The 21,857-nt window shown below is 45.8% G+C and overlaps 1 protein-coding gene and 1 pseudogene across 11 annotated transcripts in view; one reads left to right on the plus strand and one right to left on the minus strand.

Annotated features, from left to right (window-relative positions):
• Positions 1–19,745, minus strand: part of CLEC16A (C-type lectin domain containing 16A) — a 1,523,862-nt gene extending 1,504,117 nt beyond the window's left edge. For 4 of the 11 annotated variants that reach the window (XM_077448875.1, XM_077448873.1, XM_077448871.1 and 1 more), the window contains exon 1: positions 19,553–19,744. In XM_077448875.1, the coding sequence (XP_077305001.1) occupies positions 19,553–19,629 (77 nt within the window). In that variant the 5' untranslated portion in view covers positions 19,630–19,744. Of the gene's footprint in view, positions 1–19,552 lie in introns of all 11 variants that reach the window. The other 7 variants (XM_077448876.1, XM_077448874.1, XM_077448878.1 and 4 more) reach the window with 5 other exon arrangements.
• Positions 19,746–21,675: 1,930 nt separating this feature from the next.
• Positions 21,676–21,794, plus strand: LOC143925888 (5S ribosomal RNA; annotated as a pseudogene).
• The last annotated feature ends 63 nt before the right edge of the window (positions 21,795–21,857 follow it).

Here is a 21,857-nt window from a genome sequence, read left to right on the forward strand (position 1 = left end):
CTTAAACACCCTTAATAACCAGACCAATTTTCAGCTTTCGGTGCTCTCACATTTTGAATGACAATTACTCAGGTCATGCAACACTGGACCTATATGACATTTTTGTCCTTTTTTTCCCCCCACACAAATGGAGCTTTTTGGTGGTATTTAATCACCGCTCGTTTTTTTTATTTTTTGTACTAAAAAAAAAAAAAAAAAGACCAATAATTCTGTAAAAAAAAATAAAATAAAAATGACTTAGTTTCTGTTATAAAATTTAGCAGATTAGTAATTTTTTCTTCATAAATTTTGGCCAAAATTTATACTACTACATATCTTTGGTAAAAAGAAGTACAAATTGGTGGATATTATTTGGTCTTTGTGAAAGTTATAGAGTCCACAAGCTATGGTGCCAATATCTGAAAATTGATCACACCTGAAGTACTGACAGCCTATTTCAATTCTTGAGACCCTAACATGCCAGAAAAGTACAAATACCCCCCAAATGACCCCTTTTTGGAAAGAAGACATTCCAATTTATTTAGTAAGAGGCATAATGAGTTTTTTGAAGTTGTCGTTTTTTCCCACAATTCTTTGCAAAAGCAAGATTTGACTTTTTTTTCACAAAATTGTCATACAAGTTTATTTCTCAAACACCGCATATGCATACCACAAATTACACCCCAAAACACATTCTGCTATTACTCCCGAGTACGGCGATACCACATGTGTGAGACTTTTACACAGTGTGGCCACATACAGAGGCCCAACATGCAGGGAGCGCCATCAGGCGTTCTGGAGCACCCAGGACAATTCTGACATTTCTCTCCTACATGTAAAAATCAACATTTATTTGCTAGAAAATTACATAGAACCCGAAAACATATTTTTTTTAGCAAACACCCTGGAGAATACAATGGTGGTCGTTACTTTTTATCTCGCACGGTATTTGCGCAGCAATTTTTTTTTATTTTTTTTTTTTTTTAAACAGAGTAAAGTTAGGCCAATTTTTGCATAATGTGAAAAATGAAGTTAAGCTGAGTAAATAGATACCAAACATGTCACTCTTCAAAATTGGCGCCATTCCACGAGCGTGTGCAAACGTCGCTACTTAAAAATCCCCATAGGCGACACTTTAAAAAATGTTTTACTGGTTACACGTTTTGAGTTACAGAGGAGGTCTAGGGCTAGAATTATTGCTTTTGCTCTAAAGTTCGCAGCAATACCTCACATGTGTGGTTTGAACACAGTTTTATATGTGGGCGGGACTTGCGTATGCATTTGCTTTTTTTTTTTTTTTGTTCATTTTAGTTTGACATTTTGTTCCCCCAAAAAATAAATTTTTTGATCACTTTTATTCCTATTACAAGGAATGTAAACATCCCTTGTAATAGTAATATGGCATGACAGGTCCTCTTTACAGTGAGATATGGGGTCAATAAGACCCCACATCTCACCTCTAAGCTGGGAAGCCTGAAAAAAAAAATAAAAAAAAAAAGATTCTGGCTTTGATCGTATTGGCGAGTTGGTAGAAGCACCGGAGGGCAGCGGGGATGTCTATGGCTGGGTATTGCAGGGTATCACCGACTATGGCAATTTATTTTAAACGGCCGCGATGGACCCGGCGGTCACGGATGCTCTCGAGTGCGCGCGAGAGCTGAATTCTGGGAGGAAGTCATATGACGGCCTCCCAGAGTTAAACAACTGCCCTGTAGCCGTCATTCAGCTATGGGCCGGTTGTTAAGTGGTTAAATAAAATATCTGTCCAAAATACCAAAGCCACTGATTTCGATTTAAAGCAGCTGTGCAAGATAAAGAAAAACATGGGCTGTTGGGGGTTGAGGTTTTATTGTTTAAAAAAAATAAATAAAACACACTTATACTTACCTGCGCCGTGTAATGGTTTTACACAGAGCAGCCGGTTTCTCTTCTTCTGGGGTCTCTACCTGCCACTTCTGGCTCCTCTTGCCTTCAGAGTGCCCCAAAGTATAGAGTGTTCCTCTAGGAAGCCAAAGTATAGTATAGTGGCAAGGTAAAAAATATGTCTGCCTTTAGAATCACTTTAAAGTGATTTGACCTACAGGTAAGCCTAGATTAAGGCTTACCTGTAGGTCCAAGAAATATCTCCTAAACCTATACAGTTTAGGAGATATTTACTCGAAGATAGCCACATAGGGAGCCACGTAGACAGCGGCGTGCAGGCTCACTGGGCAAGCCGCAGATCGCGGCGATATGTCGGCTCCCGTGCGCATGCGCGACGTCATCGCGGCTTCGCCGAATGACAGCGGCGGAGCGGCAAGACCCACCAAAAAGATGGATGCACTGGACTACAGGGGACAGCGGTGACATCGCTGGCTCCTGTGTCAGGTAAGTGACAAATTATGCTTTACCTTTGCAGGGAATGAAAGAGGAAGTAAACTCATCAGGGTTTACTTCCTCTTTAAATCATTTCCTTCTCCTGCCCAGCACTACATGTCCCATGAAGTATTGCTCCTCATACATTCACAAGTTCCCAGGCACTTACTGACATATGGATGGCATACTGAGCTGTATGCATGCTGCACTGCATTTCCCGATATGTAAATAAATAATGTATTCGGTATGCAGGCCAACTAAATTATGAAAATAGTGGACAACCATTTTCATAATCGATTATGTCGATTAGTGGTTTCAGTCCTACCCTGCTGTCCAACTCAGGACTCAGGGGGCCCAACTCACCCCAACAGCCCCCTAGATCAGACCATGACCTTGCCACTACTGCTGCTTGTGTGAGTGGGGTGTATACTGGTCCAATTACATAGGATGAACAGAAAAGGACGTCAGCAGGGATCAAAGCAGTATACATCCGCCCACACAAGCAGCAGTATTGTTAAGATTGTGGCCCGATCTAAGGAGCTGCTGGGGGCGAGTCCCCCCCCCCCAGCCCTCCACCACTCCTAATTCTGTGCTGGCAGTCCACTCATCCCTGCATGATACACAGTTTGAGCAAAGCACTAGGAGCTCCTCCTCCCCAGCCAATTTCATTACACACAGCTATGATGTGCACTTGTCAGGGCTGGCTTAGCCCTTCCTTCTCTGGGCTGGCCGCTCAGCTGTCGGCTAATTGCCAGCTCTCTTCTCTCGCCACAGTTACCAGCTGTTCCTGATGCTTGTCTGACCTGCCTACTTAAAGCCTTCCAGCTCACTTCACCTCTGCCTTCGCCATCGCTAGAAACCATCTCCTGCAGTTTGTTTAAAGACTGGCTTGCTGACATCCCTTCTGGCTCCTTATCCTGCTTGCTGTTGCTCTACTTGGATCCCTGACTTCTGGCCTGGCTGACTACTCGATCTGGTTACTGGACTCTGGCTATGCTTGACTACGCTTTTTCTATTTATTTTTATTAATAAACAAGTGTGATTTGATTGTACTTCTGTCTCATTCATGGAATCTGACAGCACTAGAGCTGCACAATTAATTGTTAAAAAAAAAAAAAAAAAAAAAAAAAAAAAAACGCGATCTCGATTCAACCCAGACGATCGCTATAGCAGAGTTGGCAGATTCTTTCATAACAAGTGGAGAGACTTATCTGCTCACTTAGCTGTCAAAAGAAAACACCTGGGCAGTCTGCCAAGTTTTTAAAATGAAACATTGTATCCGACTCTTCATTCTTAGATAAAAGGGAAACTTGTGTGTAAAGAAAAAATCTGGGCAGTCTGACAAATTTTTCACAAGGTGTAAATGCAGGAAGTTTAACCACTTAAAGTCTAAGGCTCCATGCACACTAAAGCTCAAAAAAGCTTTTTCTCAAGTCATCTTCCAGGATGGCACACCTGAGAGATGAGAGGCTCCTCCCTACAGGAAACACAATCAATCAATCTACAGCCGTTTTAAGTCCCCACCCTTCCCCTTGATCCTCAGTTTTTGATTGCGTTTCTCCCTACACAGCGAAACGGTTTGTTTTTTTCCAAATGACCAGAAGCCTGAGGCTGGTGGTCTCCCCCTGGGAGCTGGACCACAAGCTTGGGAAGCCTCTGGGTCTGGTAGGATATTTTTGTCCTTCCTGGGGGGGTTGCCCTATCTTTTCCTCAGGGGGGGCAGCAGAAATTGGAAAAGCCCCCCTGAGAGCTGAAGGACCCTGGGTACAGTGGTGTACCCAGAACTTCAGGGGCCATTATCCTGTCTCCCCTCCTTACCTGTACAGGTGGCTGTTCAGACGGGGGTGCTGGCCATCGGTTCTTTCCGGGGGGGGGGGGGGGGGGGGGGGGGGGGGATCGTGTCCCCCGACTCCTGGGTCCCCGGTAGCTCGCGTGGGCTGCCGGAGAGGGCGTGGCAACAAGCACCCACGTCATTTTCAAACTTCGGGAAAATGGCGGCGTTCTTACCCAGGAGGGAAGGCTGAGAGTCAGCAGGAGCAGGCGCCCACATCCTCCTTTCGCTAGAGCGAGGAGGCACCAGTTTACTACGGTGGATGTCTGCCTTAACCACCTCAGATGGGAATGAGGAACGGAAGGCATTGCATATACTTCCCCGTGTATATACTGACTGGTGCAGTGCAGTGCAGTGCAGAACCTGGGGTCAGGATACAAATAGCCCAGATGCCACTGCTAAAACCACTAGCCACAGCTCCCTCTTACAGCAGAGACACTATGGTTATCGCAGCAGTAGGTTGCCAGCCTCTCCCTACATGCCTAGTTGTGGTACATTAGTAGGGAAGAATATAGCGAACAGAGGGGACCTGGTAGATACAAAGTTACTTACAGGCCAGGTATACCACTGAACAAGTTATTAATTGGGCAGTGGTTGGTGGATTCAGAAGCTCCCCTGGTCAGCAGGTGCACTAGGTTACCGGCCCTATTAGCCCAGCTGCTAGGAATCTGAAGTTACTTCATGATGCTTAAAAGCTGACCTAACATTCAAGGATGGGCAGGGACCAAGCTTCTGTGTGGCACAGTAGGGGTTCCCTTGTGACAGATCCTCTTTTTGGGGGTTGCTTGCTATAGGTAACTTTCATAAGCTCCAACCTACCACTCCACCTTTACACTGTGGTTCTATTATAGTGTAGGAGGTAAGAAGAAAATTTTATTGGTTTGGGCTACAATCCACTCAGTGGCAGATCTAAGGGCGATTCACCATAGATCGCTTCCTACATCCTTTTAATTGAGGATTTTCTGTGCAAACCTACGCAAAAGCTACATAATTGCTTGTTTGAAGCCTGCAAATAGCCATTTACCCCCCCCCCAGGCTAAATTGGTAACCACCTCTTCTAGAGGCTGTCTTAAAATTGGTCTCTAGGGCTGGGCTCATTGAGACTTTAGTTGCCAATCAGCACCACCTGGGTATGAGCTGGGTAGCGTTTGCTCAGTCTATGGAGGTAAGGTAGGACAACAACTACTAATAGTAGGGTGTCCAACCATTTTAGGATGTATTCCTTCACTGGTGGTGAAGGTTTAGTATCTACAGCCCAGGCTATGCCTATGAAATAAATTGCCTGTTGGTCATTTCATAAAGGGATAGACCATGACTCCTCATTGGCTGCACACCAGTAGACCTCAGTAGTGAAGGTTTGTCCTTGCTGGGATGTTTTTGTGGCACAACAAATACACATTGAGATTTGTGACATCTCTGCTCATAAGGGCTATATTGGTGTACATCAGAAATGTGCTGCACTGAAGCTTGTTTGCTGTCCTTTATATCCTAAAGATACTGCTTTGTTTGGCTACAGATCAGAAAAATACAACAGTGATGGTGATCTGTACTTTCTGGTTTTGTGCTACATCATTGAGTCTGGTGACATCTCTGCTCATAATGGTTATATTGCTGTACATCAGACATACACAAGATTGAGGTCTGTCTGTGGGGCTTTGTGTCCCGTTTTACTGCCTTGTTGGTTACTTATCAGAAAGGCAGCAGTGAAGTCTGATGGTCCTGATTTGAGTGGCGTTGTGCTGATTCAGACAGTGCCATTAACGGCAATGGCTGCCGAGTTTAAACATGCGATTTGACATGTTGAGTCGCATGACAAATCATTTCAATATGGATGTGCTATCTCTATTCAGAGTGTTTTATTGTTGCACATCAGGCATATACAGGATTAAGTTCTGTGAGGTTTTGTGTCCTGTATTACTGCCTTATCAGAAAGGCAGCAGTGAAAATTGATGGTTCGAATTTGTTGGGCTACATAGCAGAAATACAAATTGAACCCCTGCCAGGTGTAGTACATATACTGCCTTTGGTAATCCGTGTAGCACCACAAAGTGGTGTTGTGCTGATTTTAGCCATGCGATTTGACATGTTGAGTCACAAGGCCAAATCGCTTCAATATGGATGGGTCATCTCTATTCAGAATTGTTATATTGTTGCACATCAGACATATACAAGATTGAAGGTTGTCTGTCCTTTATGTCTTGCATATACTGCCTTATTGGCTACATATCAGAAAGGACACAGCAGTGAAGATTGCTTGTCTTTTTCTTATTTTGTTTTTGCTGCTCAGCTGAGAGACACATTGAGGATGGTGGCATCTCTGCTCAGTATTGGTATATTGCTACACATCAGACATACACAAAGATTGAATGTTTGTGTCCTGTATGTCCTATATTTACTGCCTTATCGTTTGACAGCAGTGAGCAGTGTTTCTCATTGATCTACCTTTCTGCATCTTAGGGATACACAGCAGGGGTTTGTTGGCTGCAATCCTCCAGGGAGTGACAGAATTGGGGACCCCTTACTTGTTCGACCTGAAAATTGCTATTTTTTTTCCCTGCGACCTGTGTAATCTTGAGGTCTGTGGATCCAGGAATCAGGGACTGCTGGGACTTGCACAGACACAAATGGTACCCATTGGAAGCCATAGTGTATGACTTCTCATGCGTCTTGCAGTCCCAAGTCGCAGGTTGGGTCGCACGGGTGTGGGAACCCTAAACTTATCTGTACCCTTCTGATTGAGGTTTTGCTACACAGCAGGAATACTTATCATGGCGTTATTGTTTTATTTTGCAGCAGACCAGAAAGATTGCAGCTGTAAAGGCTGTCTTTTTCCTCAGCGTCTGCTTTTATGTTGTTGCACAGCAGAAATACTCAAGATTGAAGCTTGTTGGTGCTTTCTGTTTCAGAAAAACAATGCTGCAGGTTGCTTGTGTCCTTTCTCAGTGTTGGTTCTATCTGAACTACACTACACTACAGAAGTGCATGACAGAAAGGATTGTCTTGTGTTCCATGTTTTACCCTGTGGCATAGCAGAAATGCACAACACGGGAGTTGGTGTTCATATTGATCTTATAACTGTATTTGGTGGTTTGTCAGAAATACACAACATAGAAGTTTGGATCTGTCTTTATATTTATAGCCTTGTTTTGCTGAACATCAGTAAAACAGTAAAGGGGGTTCCTGTCCTTTTCTGTATTTATATATCAGTTATGACCTAGCTAGCTGCAATAAAGAAATACGCAGCATTTAGGGTTTGCTTTTGTCTTAATGTTTTTACGTCTTGGCAGCACATCAGAAAACCAGACTGTGAGGACTGTTTGTCTACATTGAGGTTCAGATTTGGGTCTCTTCCCATATTTGATATATGGGTTTAGCTAGTCACACTCAGGCACACAACATTGTGGTCTGTGCTTGTGTCCTTTCTATCTAAATCTATGATCATTTTATTTGTGATATTAATAACACACGTATCACCTTTTGTATTTCAGCCTTCTTTTCCATGGAGGGGCCAGGAGTTCAGGCTGCACATGCCACATGTCAGAAAACCTTGACCACTTACATTCAGGGATGCCAGAACCATTTCCTAGGGTTGAAGCCCTGTAGGGTTATGGGACACTGGAGGAAGGGGATAATGAATCGCCCTGTTTAGTAAGAACTTGGAGAGTTCTGTTCAGAGGAGTATTAGGGCCTGAGGCTGAAGTATACCCGATCGAATAGGTTTCGGCTCGGTGCATGGCCTTCATTTCGCCCTTTTAGCAAAACTAGACGTAGCAATATGGGTAGTCTACTCCTGCTAGGGAATTTAACCCTTTCCCGCCGAGCGTACGCACATCTGCGTACTCGGCTTCCGGGGGTTATACCGGGATGATGCCCGCACCTGCAGGCAACATCCCGGTACCGTTTTTTACAGCAGGCGATTGGCTATCCAGGCATAACAACCGATGCGGCTAAAAGCCGCTCGGCTGTTATGCCGGAGGAGCGGGAGGGGACGTCCCCCCCTCCCGCCGCCTCTCGCCGCTGTTACCGGTGCTCCCGCTCGATCGGGAGCACCGATTAGAGATCCGTCGGCTCTGGCTGCTAGGGAGGAACTGGAACGAAGCCGTAATCGGCTTCGTTCCAGTCTCCTCATCGTAAACACGGAAGCGACGTCATGACGTCACTTCCCGTTTACTCGGCTGCCAATGGCGCCGGTTTTAAAAAAATATCCGGTATTCAGAATCGCCGTTTTCGGCGATCTGAATACATTGAAGTGTAAAGGAGGGGTGGGGGGTCTTTTAGACCCCCGATCCCTCCATAAAGAGTACCTGTCACTACCTATTACTGTCACAAGGGATGTTTACATTCCTTGTGACAGCAATAAAAGTGATCAAATTTTTTATTTATTTTTTTAAACAATTTAGTCATTTAAAAATAAATAAAATAAATAAATAAAAAAAAAAAAAAAAAAAAAAAAAAAATTTTCAAAGCGCCCGCCGTCCCCGCGAAGCAAAGAAAACGCATACGGAAGTCGCGCCCGCGTATGTAAACGGTGTTCAAATCACACATGTGAGGTATCGCCGCGATCGTCAGAGCGAGAGCAATAATTCTAGCAGTAGACCTCCTCTGTAACGCTAACCTGGTAACCGTAAAAAATTTTTAAAGCGTCGCCTATTGAGATTTTTAGGTACCGTACTTTGTCGTCAATCTACAAGTGCGCGCAATTATAAAGTGTGACATGTTTGGTATCTATTTACTCGGCGTAACATTATCTTTCACATTTCGCAAAAAAATTGGGCTAATTTTACTGTTTTTTTGTTTTTTTTATTCATGAAAGTGTCCCTTTTCCCAAAAAGTTGCGTTTAAAACACCACTGCGCAAATACCGTGTGACATAAAATATTGCAACAATCGCCGTTTTATTCTCTAGAGCCTCTGCTAAAAAAATATATATAATGTTTGGGGGTTCCAAGTAATTTTCTAGCAAAAAATATGGATTTTAACTTGTAAACACCAAATTCCAAAAATAGGCTTAGTCATGAAAGGGTTAATCTCCTGAAGTAGGCTCTCAGGCGTAAGTGAAGACATAGATTGGGCATGCCTTAAACCCAGGGATCAAGCTTCTGTTAATCCATTTCCCTTAAGTAGGCTTCCCTTTAGTCTTTGCTGACATAAAGATAAAAAGGAACAAAAAAAAAAAATTGTCTGTCAGGGCCCCCCCTTTTTTTGCAGTTTTATTTCCCTGAACAGGGTAGTGTCAAGACAGGCCCTCTTATTGATTAATGTAGTGTCCTTGTCTTACACAGGTCTCTTATTTATCTTTTAAGTGGTTCTAAGTAGCACCTACAGGCACAATAGACCATGGTTGTTAGATGTGCGAGATAGCAACATTGCTAACCTACAAGTTTAACATGTTTTCTGATTCCATCTTTAAGAGCCCATTTCACCTAGATACTGCATTCGAAGCGGAAAAGGCAGGGACATCTGTGGAGCAGACCTGCAGATCAGCCGTATGATCCAGCTAAGATACCTTCATCAAGCATATGATCATATGGAGTGGAGGTAAAGCTCACTGTAGAACCAAGGTTCGCAAAGAGGGTTTTGCAGTGGCCCCACCCTAAGGTAGGCCTGAGGTACTTGTTTATCCTCTCAGGTGTGCCGTCCTGGAAGATGACTTGAGAAAGGTACCAGTTACTTACCGGTAACTGTCTTTCTGGGAAATCTTCCAGGAGGGCAGGCCTACTTCCCGCCCGTTGGAGGAGGGAAAATTCTAGAACACTAGAAGGTGAGTACCTATGAGGAATGATTTCCCTTGTGAACCGGGTTCAGGAGTTACTTCTCTACAAACTGAGGATCAAGGGGGAAGGGTGGGGACTTAAAACAGCTGTCAATTGATTGTGTTTCCTGTAGGGATGAGCCTCTCATCTCTCAGGTGTGCCGTCCTGGAAGATTTCCCAGAAAAAACAGTTACCGGTAAGTAACTGGTACCTTTTCTGGAGCCGCCAGATTGCTGGCAGAAAAACGTGCTTTTAACAGCATTTTGTACTAGTGTTTATGAGTGTTTTTAGCGTTAATAAAAATTACACAGGACACTCCAAAAATCCCACAGTGCATTGAAAAAAATAGAATGCCGAATGCTAATTAACATGCATTTATCGGCGCTGAAAAACTGCATTTTGAACGCGAATTTCTGGCGTTCAGAAAAAAAGCCCATAAACTCCACTGCTCATTAAAGCTAAAAAAAACGTCCATGTGTGCGTGGACACATAGGCCAACAGAGTGGAGTTTATGGGCTTTAAAAAAAAAAAAAAAAAACACCCCACACACCCAAACTCCAATAAACTGCAGTTTATGAGCTCCAGTGTGAATGAAGGAAACAGTAAGGTTAGCACAATTTTTTTTAGCCAGAATCGTGCAGAATCTAATGTGTACACTGTAGAGCAGGCTACCGCAACTGAACTTCTGACCATAGATTTTCACAGGTCTCGTTTTGATGCAAGGTAAAAAAAATAAATAAAAAAAAAAAAAATGTGGGAATGGCAATGTAAAAAACAAACAAAAAAAAAAAAAAGTTACGGATGGACAGTCAGTGACCACCGACTATGGTAATACAGAAAAGGAAGGCGCTGGAAAATAACATTTACCAGCTCTTTCCTCTGCTCTCTATCCTGACAGTTCTTTGACAGGGGGACTGGAGGAGTGCAGGGAGGGGCCTTGCAAGGAGCACACGGATGGGGACCACCTTTGCACCGTTCTTCCTGTATGGATTTCAATAAAGCAGCTGAAATCCACAGAGGGGGGGGGGGGGGTTCAGCTGTCAGCTGCTTTATTGAAATCTCCTGACTGCCCTGGTATCGGATAAGGCATCGGAGGATTTGCACGAGCACAAGTTTTTGTGCAAATGCTCGGTATCTGTGCAACCCTAAAATCAGTACCATCGTCTGTCTCCATTCCATGAGTGTGCGCAATTTTTAATCATAACACCTTTGGTAACATCCTCTTTCACAGTATAAAAAAAAAAAAACAAACAAAGTTAGACTTACCGGTAACTTGTTTTCCAGAAGTCTTTCAGGACAGCACCTGAGAGATAGTGACTTATCCCTCCTCGTTAGGAAACACCTTCTTCCTCCAAACTTTAAAGGGAGGCACCTCCCTACCACACCTCAGTTGTAGAAGAGAACCTCCGGCCCCAGCTGGAACACATAAACATATACATTAGTCACAACGTAGCATAATACAATACAATAGGGCAGGATGTTGCTGTCCTGAAAGACTTCTGGAAAACAAGTTACCGGTAAGTCTAACTTGGTCTTTCCCAAGGCGTCTTTCAGGACAGCACCTGAGATGATAACAGAGACTTACCCCTTAGGGCGGGACAACAGCTTGCAGGACCTTTCTGCCAAACGCTTGATCGCTGGCCGATGTGAGGTCCAGTCTATAATGTTTCACAAATGTGTGAAAACTCGACCATGTCGCCGCCTTGCAGATCTGCTCAGGGGTGGCACCAGCTCTCTCTGCCCATGTAGACGCCAGAGCCCTGGTTGAGTGTGCACAAATTCCTGCCGGAGGGGATAACCCTGCTTGGGAATATGCCTCCGAGATAGATAATTTCAGCCATCTAGCTAAAGTAACTTTAGAAGCCTGGAAACCCTTTTTATTTCCTGAAAAAAAGTACAAACAGTGAATCTGAACATCTGAAAGACTCTGTGCTTTCTAGATAATTCAACAGAGTCCTCCTGACGCCCAACATGTGGAAAAGAGTCTCCTTATCTCCTTTTGGGTTAACGCAAAAGGTTGGAAGTACTATGTCCTGTATACGGTTCTGAACTGAAGCTACCTTCGGTAAGAACTTTACATCTGTTCTAAGAATAACTGTCAGGAAAAATGGACAGATACGGTTCTTTAATTGACAGAGCATTTAGCTCACTGATCCTGCGTGCAGAGACAATAACAATCAGAAAAACGGTCTTTAATGTGAGAAACCTAAGGGGCGCCTCCTCAAGGGGCTCAAAAGGACCCCTTGTTAGAGACTGTAGGACTACCGACAAATCCCATCTAGGAAAAACCTTAATAGGCGCTGGTCTAGACCTCTTGAGAGCTCTAAAGAATCTGATTACCAGCGGATCTGAGGCCACAGATCTTTCTAAGAACACTGTCAGTGCCGCTACCTGCACCTTCAGGGTACTAACTGCTAGTCCCTTGTCTGCTCCATCTTGTAAAAACTCCAAGATGGAGACAAGGCTCCCTGGCACCTGGGCGGCTGAAAAACACCACGTTTTTATAACGCTTACAAACCTTAGAGTAAATGGCCCCTGTAACCCTTTTCCTACTTGCCAAAAGGGTTGAGATCAAACGGCTGGAAAAACCCTTGCTCCTAGGGAGCTGCTTTTCAGAAACCAGGCTGTGAGGGCCAAGCTGGCCACTCCTGGGTGGTTTACTGGGCCCTGCAACAACAGATAGTGCCTGAGGGGCAGATGCCAACAAGGCTTGATTGCCAGATCTAGAATGGTCGAAAACCAGGCCCTCTTTGGCCAAAAGGGCGTGATTAGTATAACTGGCACCCTTTCCTTCTGAATTTCTTAAAATTAAACGGAATTAACTGAAATGGGGGAAAGCGTAGCAAAGACGGAATTCCCATGGATATGCTAGCGCATCTGTGCCCAGCGACCCATCGCAACTGTCCAGTGAAAAGAACTGGGGAACCTGGGTGTTCTTTGAGGCGAACAGGTCCACCTCTGGTAGCCCCCGTTTCCCGGCAATCATTACGAAGACCTCTGGGTTTAGAGACCATTCCGCTTCCCTGAATAGGGTTTCTGCTTAGGAAGTCCGCTAACCTGTTTAGATCCCCTTTTAAGGTGGACTGCTGATAGAGACAACAAATGCTTTTCCGCCCACCGAAGGATCTCCATTGCCAGTACTTGGAGCGACCTGCTTCTTGTACCCCCCTGCCTGTTTAAATAAGCCACCGCCGTGGCATTGTCTATTAGGACCTGAACATGCTGGGACTGAAGATCCTGAACAAACAACTCCAGAGCTAAGGCAATCGCCTTGAGCTCCCTCCAGTTTGAGGACCTTACTGCCTCCTATTTGGCCCAGGATCCCTGAGTAAAAAGTGTTCCTAGGTGGGCTCCCCAGGAACTGGTGTCGGTTGTTAGTCTTTTCTCGACTGGAAAGGCCCAGACTAACCCCTCTGATAGGACATCCTGTCTCTTCCACCACCATAGAGATCTTTTCACCTGGGTTGGCACTCTTACCTCTGCCCCTAGGGATGCCACTGTGTGATCCCAAGATCTTAGAAGAAAAGCCTGCAGACACCTGAAATGCAGCCTTGCCCACTGGACTGTTGGCATTGTTGAGGTTAGAACCCCCAAAGCTGACATAACCTGTCTTACCGTCAGATTTTGACTGGTCTGCAGTAGAGACACTGCACCGCAAATCCTGTCCTTTTTGTCTAAAGGAAGGAAGATCTTTTGATCCACCGAATTTATTAGATACCCTAAAAACCGAATCTCCTGGGATGGATATAGGGAAGACTTTTGGAGGTTCAAAATCCACCCCAGAGACTCCAAATGGCTGCGAGCGTTGCCTGGATTGATCTGCAATTCTTCGGTAAGGCCCTGAACTGGAGATGATGAACCACACCCCCCAACCTCACCGCCAGCCTGAGGAACCTCTGAGACTGGGGCAAGATCGGAACATGCAGGTATGCATCATTTAAATCCACTGACGCCATAAAACAACCTGGTGTCTGCAGATTCCTGACTGAGAAAATTGAGTCCATCTTGAACCTTCTGTACCTGATGGACTCGTTTAACCACTTGGGATCTGCGCTATTGCAAAATGACGGCAATAGCGCGGACCCACATTTTCGGGACTACGTCTATTGACGTAGTCCCGGTTACGAGCGGCCTGCGCGCCCCCTGAGGGGCGCGCGCGGCGCGCTCTGTGATCGGCGAGTCCGTGAGACTCGCCTGATCACCGATCCGTGTAAGGGGTCGATCCCGACCCCTTATCACGTGATCAGCTGTCAGCCAATGACAGCTGATCATGTGATAAAACGGAGCCGGTTATCAGCTAGTATTCCTCCTCGCGCTGACAGCGCGAGGAGAAAAAAAAAAAAGCCGATCGCCGGCGGCCGTGTTCGGGACATCAGTCCCGATCACGGCCAGCAATTTAAACGGACACCTGCCCCCTGCCAGTGCCCACCTGCCACCCGCAGTGCCATCCTGAAATAAAGTAAGTGCCCCCCTGTCAGTGCCACCCAGCAGTGCCCATAGTGCCCACAGTGCCACCCAGCAGTGCCCACAGTGCCACCCAGCAGTGCCCACAGTGCCACCCAGCAGTGCCACCCAAAATCTGCCTCAAAGGTGCTGCACCCCAGTGCCGCCCATCAGTGCCCAGCAGTGCCGCCCATCAGTGCCCAGCAGTGCCGCCCATCAGTGCCCAGCAGTGCCGCCCATCAGAGCCACCTATCAGTGCCACCTATCAGTGCCCATCAGTCCCATCTATCTGTGGTACCTATCAGTGCCCATCCGTGCCACCCATCCATGCCACTTATCCGTGCCACCCATCCGTGCCATCTTATCTGTGCCCATCTTTGCCCATCAGTGCCGCCTTATCTGTGCCCATCGGTGCCGCCTTATCTGTGCCTATTAGTGCCGCCTTAACTATGCCTATCAGTGCCCACCAGTGCAGCCCATCAGTGCCCACCAATGCAGCCCATCAGTGCCCACCAATGCAGCCCATCAGTGCCCACCAATGCAGCCCATCAGTGCCCACCAATGCAGCCCATCAGTGCCCACCAATGCAGCCCATCAGTGCCCACCAATGCAGCCCATCAGTGCCCACCAATGCAGCCCATCAGTGCCCACCAATGCAGCCCATCAGTGCCCACCAATGCAGCCCATCAGTGCCCACCAATGCAGCCCATCAGTGCCCACCAATGCAGCCCATCAGTGCCCACCAATGCAGCCCATCAGTGCCCACCAATGCAGCCCATCAGTGCCCACCAATGCAGCCCATCAGTGCCGCCTAATCAGCGCACTTCAATGAAGGAGAAAAATGACCCGTTTGCTAAATTTTATAACAAACTATTAAAACATGATTTTTTTTTTTTGCATCTTTTTTTGTTTGTTTAGCAAAAAATAAAACTCCGAGCTGTAACTAAATACCACCAAAAGAAAGCTCTATTTGTGGGAAAAAAAATGATAAAAATTTCATTTGGGTACAGTGTTGTATGACCGCGTAATTGTCACTCAAAGTGCATCAGCGCTGAAAGCTGAAAATTGGTCTGGGACTGAGGGGGGTTTAAGTGCCCAGTAAGCAAGTGGTTAAAGGTTTTAGGTTGAAAATCAACCGAAATTTTCCTGTCTGCTTTTTTACTAGGAAAACATGCAAATAAAACCCCTCCTACTGTTCTTGCAGGGGCACCTGTACCACTACACCCTGCTGCATCAGTTCATCGAGAGAGGACATCATGGCCAGGGCCCTTAACGAGTCCCGCGGGGTGTTTGTAATCAAAAACCTTCTTGGGGTGTTGGCCAACTCGAGTGTGTAACCCTGCGAGAGAGTGGTCAGAATAAACTGATTTGAAGTTATCCGCTGTGGTCAGGGAAGAAATTCTTGTAGTCTTCCGCCCACCCGCAGAGACGAGTCATTGAGATTTTTCGGCCTGTGTAAGACTGCAGAAGAGAATTCCGCCTCTACCTTTCGGCTTCGGGGGCGGACCAATTTTTTCCTTCTCCCCTGCAACTTGCTGTCTTGATCCTGAGTCTTTTGAGGTCGAAAGAGACGTTTTGGTATCCGTTTTTTCTTTTTGACCGGGAAGGATCTCTTTATCGGCTGTCCTGTCAAGAATATTATCGAGGTCAGGGCCAAAGAGAAGGTCACCCGAAAAGGGTAACCCACACAGCTTGTTCTTTGATGCCAAATCACCGGGCCAGGTTTTAAGCCACAAGGCTCTTCTTGCAGCAATAGTTAGAGCTGCTGACCTGGTTGACATCTTAATTGCCTCAGCTGAGGCATCTGCAATATAAGCAACTGCCGCTGTCAGTGTAGGAAAAGAATCTAAGATTTCCTGCTTGGGGGAATCTGCAGCTATATGCGACTTTAGCTGGTTGATCCAATATTCTAAATTCCTGGCTACACAAGTTGTGGCCATTGCTGGCTTTAATCAGTTCCATCAGATCCTTCAAAACTCCCATGTCTTCGAAGGACAGATCCGTGCACACTGCTGCAGGGTCCTCCTCGAAAGGAAAACGCCTCTTGTGGGCTTTGGAGAAAAAAAAAAGGGCTTTTTCTCTGGATCCTGCCATTCTTTCCTAATGGACTCAAATGACCGGATGAACTGTTCCGTTCGGCCCTTAGGCTCGTCCAACCCAGCATACATGCAGTCATGGAGTGATAATTCCTTTCTTTCCTCACTTAAGCCAAGCGTTAAGGAGCCCATCTACCTCTTCAAGGGACAGTTTGAGTTTAGAGGAAACCACCTCAGTCTCCTCCAACTCCTCTTCCGAATCCTTAACGGAAAGAGCAGTGGACTGCTTTTCCCTATCTGAAGGGTCTTCAGGCAGAGATTCCAACATTGGGAAAGAGAACGACCCCTGGGAAGACTCTGAAGTGGAAGGCTGACTAGCAGCCAGGTTTACTAGCGAGTCACGAAAATTCTGAATCGTAGTGTATAGCTCCTTCTTTACAGAGGCAACCAGATCCTCACACACAGAGGCTGATTCCTCTTTAACCAAAGTAGTAATGCAGGCACTGCATAAGGTTTTCTTCCAATTTTCTCCCAGTTTGGCCCTGCAAGAAGGACATCTCTTCTTTGGGTCAGAGCTCCTAGCCTATGAAGAAAAAAAGACAAAAAAAAAACCAGGGGACCCTTAGTGAGACCCAGTCTCGGCTTTGATAGGGATCACCACACAGGTGCACTGAGAAGAAACCAGTCAGCCTCCAGGAGAAAAGAAAAGAAAAGAAAAGAAAAAAAAAGAAAAAAAGAAAAGAGAAAAAGAAAAAGAAAGGCAGACTTTAACCGCTGCCTCCTACCTGGACTTTGCTGGTGCCTGTCCCCACTGCTGCAGATTCTTCCATAGCAGGTGTGCAGAATTCCACTTGTGGCTTCACACGCCGCCTCCGGACTCCCATAATGCATCTGCACCGGACCAGAAGCGGAAATAGGCACCAGCTCCTGTCCTCCCTCCTCCCCCATGCGTCGACGCCGGAAACAACATTTTCGCCGACCCAGTGACCCGCTCTGTCGTTTCCGGCGCGATGCCGAAAAGAACATGGCGGGGGCGCGCGCGCCGCCGCTCCTATGGACGAGCACCAAGAGGGGAAGAGGAGCCCGCTTGCTACCGAGGCCTGGGTAGGGCGGGAGGACAGTGGGTCCCTAAGGGGGGGGGGGGGGGGGGGGGAAGGAAGCCCTGTCCTTGAGGAACACCCAAGAGACCTCGACTCCCTCCCAAAAGATGTTCCCTCCGGGCCAGAGGAAACACAATAACTGAGGTGTGGTAGGGAGGTGCCTCCCTTTAAAGTTTGGAGGAAGAGGGTGTTTCCTAACGAAGAGGGAGAAGTCACCATCTCTCAGGTGCTGTCCTGAAAGATGCCTTGGGAAAATTGGGCTAACTTAACCGGTTCCCGACCAGCTCCTGTACATATACGTCAGCAGAATGGCACAGCTGGGCAAAGTAATGTACTCATATGTTACTTTGAATTTCCCAGTGTGCGCGGGTCCCACGGACTCAATTGTATGCCCGTGATCATGTCACGGAGCTCAAGAATGGGGAGATGCCGATGTAAACAGTATCTCCCCATTCTGCCTAGTGATGGCAGACTGTTTGTCTGCTCTCTGTCATCAGGAGCAGCGATCAGTGTGGTGTCACACACACACCCCCTTACAGTTAGAAACACATCCCTGGGAACACTTAAAGTGGAGGGCCGGTTATAAAAAAAAAAAAAAAAAATAAAAAAAAAAAAAGTCAGCAGCTGCAAACACTGCAGCTGCTGACTTAATAAACACACTCACCTGTCCAGGGCGCCCACGATGTCGGCCGCCCGAGGCCGACCCGTCCCTCGGCGCCGCCATCCCTTGTAAGGGAAACAGGCAGCGGAGCCTTATGGCTTCGCTGCCCGTTTCCTACTGCGCATGCGCGAGTCCCGCAGCTACTGCGCATGCGCGAGTCCCGCAGCGCTTTCTGAATGGGACGCGCTGTGTTCTGGAACACACAGTTCCCAGAACACAGCGCGACTCATTACCCAGAAGACGCCGCGACGAAGACAGAAGATCTCCAGAGGAAGAGGAAGATTAGGAGAAAGTGCCTAGCAACAGGCATTTCTGGTAAGTAAAAAAAAAAAATTTTTTCATTTTTTTTTTTTTTAGATTTTTTGTAATTTTTAACATTTTTTTGTTTTTCAGGGTGGCCCTCCCCTTTAACCCCTATAATGCCACCTAGTGGTTAAACCCTTCACTGCCAGTGACATTTTTACAGTAACCAATGCAATTTTATAGCATCGATTGCTGTATTAATGCCAATGGACCCAAAAATGTGTCAAAATTGTCCAATGTGTCTGCCAAAATATCGCGATCACGATAAAAAATTTATATATCTATATCTGATCACAGCCATTACTAGTAAAAAAAATGCCATAAAACTATCCCCTATTTTGTAGACCCTATAACTTTTGCACAAACCAAACGCTTAATGCGATTTTTTTTTACCAAAAATATGCAGAAGAATACGTATCAGCACAAACTGAGGAAAAAAAAAAAAAAAAAAAAAACTGTCGCTGTTTTTTAGTTTATAGCACAAAAACTAAAAACCACAGAGGTGATCAAATGCCCCCAAAAGAAAGTTCTATTTGCGGGAAAAAAAAAAAGGGGGGGGGGGAAGCCAATTTTGTTTGGGAGCCACATCACACGACTGTGCAATTGTCAGTTAAAGCAACGCAGTGCCAAATCGCAAAAACGCTGTGGTTATGAAGGGGGGTAAATCCTTACAGAGCAGTTTTCCAATTTAGGAAAAAAAAAAAAAAAAAAAAAAAAAGGGGGGGGGGGGATGTGGGTGAGGAAGGGTTTGAGTACTTCCCCCCCAAAAAGTGCATTGGATACACCGCTGCACAAATACCGTGTGACATGTAATATTGCAACGACCACCATTTTATTCTAAAGTCTTTGCTAAAATTACTTTTCTGAGCAATTTTCTAGCAAAAAATAAAAATAAAAAATACAGATTTTAACTTGTAAACAAGTGCCAAAATAGGCTCAGTTCGGTTAAAAACGCCAATGTTAACAGGACCTAACATAGGTCTCTGTTTCACAGGATAAGCTGCAGAGTAACAGAAGAGATCAGGAAGGGTCAACAGAGCACAGAGAGGTGACCTGGTGCTACAGTCGTACCCTTCCCCCACACACACTTACTTCAGTCTGTCTAGGGAGTGGACACTAGATCCGGTCCGGCCAGAGCCGCTCACCCAGCTTCTGGACCTTCCGAACATTGCTGGTCTCACTCAGTTCATCTTCCTGAACCGCGAGCGACGAGACTGAAGGCAGCAACAACCACCATATGCCAGGGAAGTAGTACAGCTGCATTGACCCCAGGAGATCTGGGAAATGTAGTTGTGCGCCGATGTTACGTCAGAAAATGTAACGGAAGTGACGTTTCATCGCCGCCATCTTACTACACCCCGCACCTGTCAACAGTAAGGATATAGTGAGAAGGGGCAGGCAGACATATTGTTGAACCCACGGTAGTTTTGAATCTTCCATTAATTTATAACAGTAAAGCGAGTTTATATAGTGAAATTCAGTACTGAGAACTCCATATGACTGTTTATACGTTGCATTTTTAAATGCTAAACTAATAGAAATTGGCTGCTTTTAAAATGCATTATCTAAATACCTAGACGGAGTTATAAGTACTGTATTTCACTATATAAACTCACTTTACTGTTATAAATAAGTGTAAAACTCCAGTGGGTATAACAGTATGTCCGCCTGCCCATGTAACGACATACACTCGCAGTTTGCTACGGAAGTGACTTTCTGTCGCTGACATCTTGCTACACCCCACAGTCATCCACAGTAAGAATACACTAAGGGGGAAAGCGGACATCTTTTAACACCCACCTTAGTTTTGCATTTTACACATATAGTCAGTTTATATAGTGACATACAGTACTTACAACACCGTCTGACTACTTAGATCAAGAATTTTAAAAGCAACAGCAACCCTGCTCATCTTACAGGTTTGCTAATCTGACAGAAGTTCGCTGCTTTTAAAATTCAACATCTAACCACTAAGATGGAGTTGTAAGTACTGTATTTCAATATATAAACTGACGTTACTGTTATAAATACGTGTAAAATGCAAAACTCCGGTGGGTGTAATAAGATGTCCGCTTTCCCCCGTCTTAGTGTATCCTTACTGTGGACGAGTGTGGGGTGTAGAAAGATGGCGGCGACGGAACGTCACTTCCGTAGCAAACTGCGATGGGTCGCCGAATATGTCATTACACCAGCATGCGTGTGGCTCTGGAATGAGAGGAGTCTGGCTGCAAAGTGGAGCTCCATTGATGACAGGAAGCACGTGGCCTCCTCTCCACTTTTTTTTTACTGAACTTTATTGTGAATCTCTGCTGCTGGAGCTCCAGTACGGAAGTGGAGGTCACATGATTTCTGTGTAGAGTGGAGCACCAGTGACTGCAGTCTGCATCACATACTGAGCCATTCTGTTGTTACTATTAATTAAAGCGGAGTTCCACCCAAACTTCCACCTTAAGTACTCCTCGTCTCCTGACATGCCACATTTGGCATGTCATTTTTTGGGAGGGAGTGGGTACTTAGTTTAGAGTGGGACTTGTCCCACTTCCTCCTTCCTGCTTTTGGCCGCCTAGGTGGCCCCTCTCTCTCTGCAATCTTCTGGACACATGACAGGTCCTAGAAGATTGTATGGCCACTAGCAGAGCGCAGCTTGACTCACACCCGGCCATAAAGCCGAAAGCTGTCACGGCCGGGTGCCCACAGTGGCTATGACGATGCAGATGGAGAAGAGCAAGGCTTCGGGCGGCCACATCGCTGGACCGTAGGACAGGTAAGTGTCTGTTTATTAAAAGTCAGCAGCTATACTTTTTGTAGCTGCTGACTTTTAATAAACTGAAAAATGGGGAACTCCGCTTTTAAGCCTGGCAATTGCAGAAATGCAAGATATTTTTGGTAGGTTTTATACTTTCTGTTAAAGTGCTCTCCTTGTAAAAGCATTTTTTTATTATTTCCCAATGTACATTTTTGGTGATGATGGAAGTTCATGTTTATGTTGGAAGAAGAATATAATCCATGTATCTAAGCACAATCTCATTGTCCTTGTTTGCCCACCTTTACACCAATTAACAGGGCCAAGATTGAGACACACATGGATCCCCACGCAAAAAATGTTTTACAGTTCAGTGGTATGTCTGCATTAAACCTCCATCTTTTTTTCTGCTTGATTGCTGAGGTGACCATCTTGGCGTTTGTCAAGAGGGTTGAGAGTGGCCAGCAAGATCGTCTACGTCCACATCACCCTGAATGCGCCCGATCTTGTCTGATATTGGATGCTAAGCAGGGTTGGGCCTGGTCAGTACCTGGGTGGGAGACTGCCTGGAAATACTAGGTGCCGTAGGCTTTTTTTTAATATGTTGTTGGCGTCGACGACCTGTTTTATTTTCTGCTTGTTTGCCGAGGTGAC

The sequence above is a fragment of the Lithobates pipiens genome, unplaced genomic scaffold, assembly GCF_037356315.1.
Source record: "Lithobates pipiens isolate NorthernLeopardFrog02 unplaced genomic scaffold, aLitPip1_a1.2 Scaffold_22, whole genome shotgun sequence".
Taxonomy (NCBI): domain Eukaryota; kingdom Metazoa; phylum Chordata; class Amphibia; order Anura; family Ranidae; genus Lithobates; species Lithobates pipiens.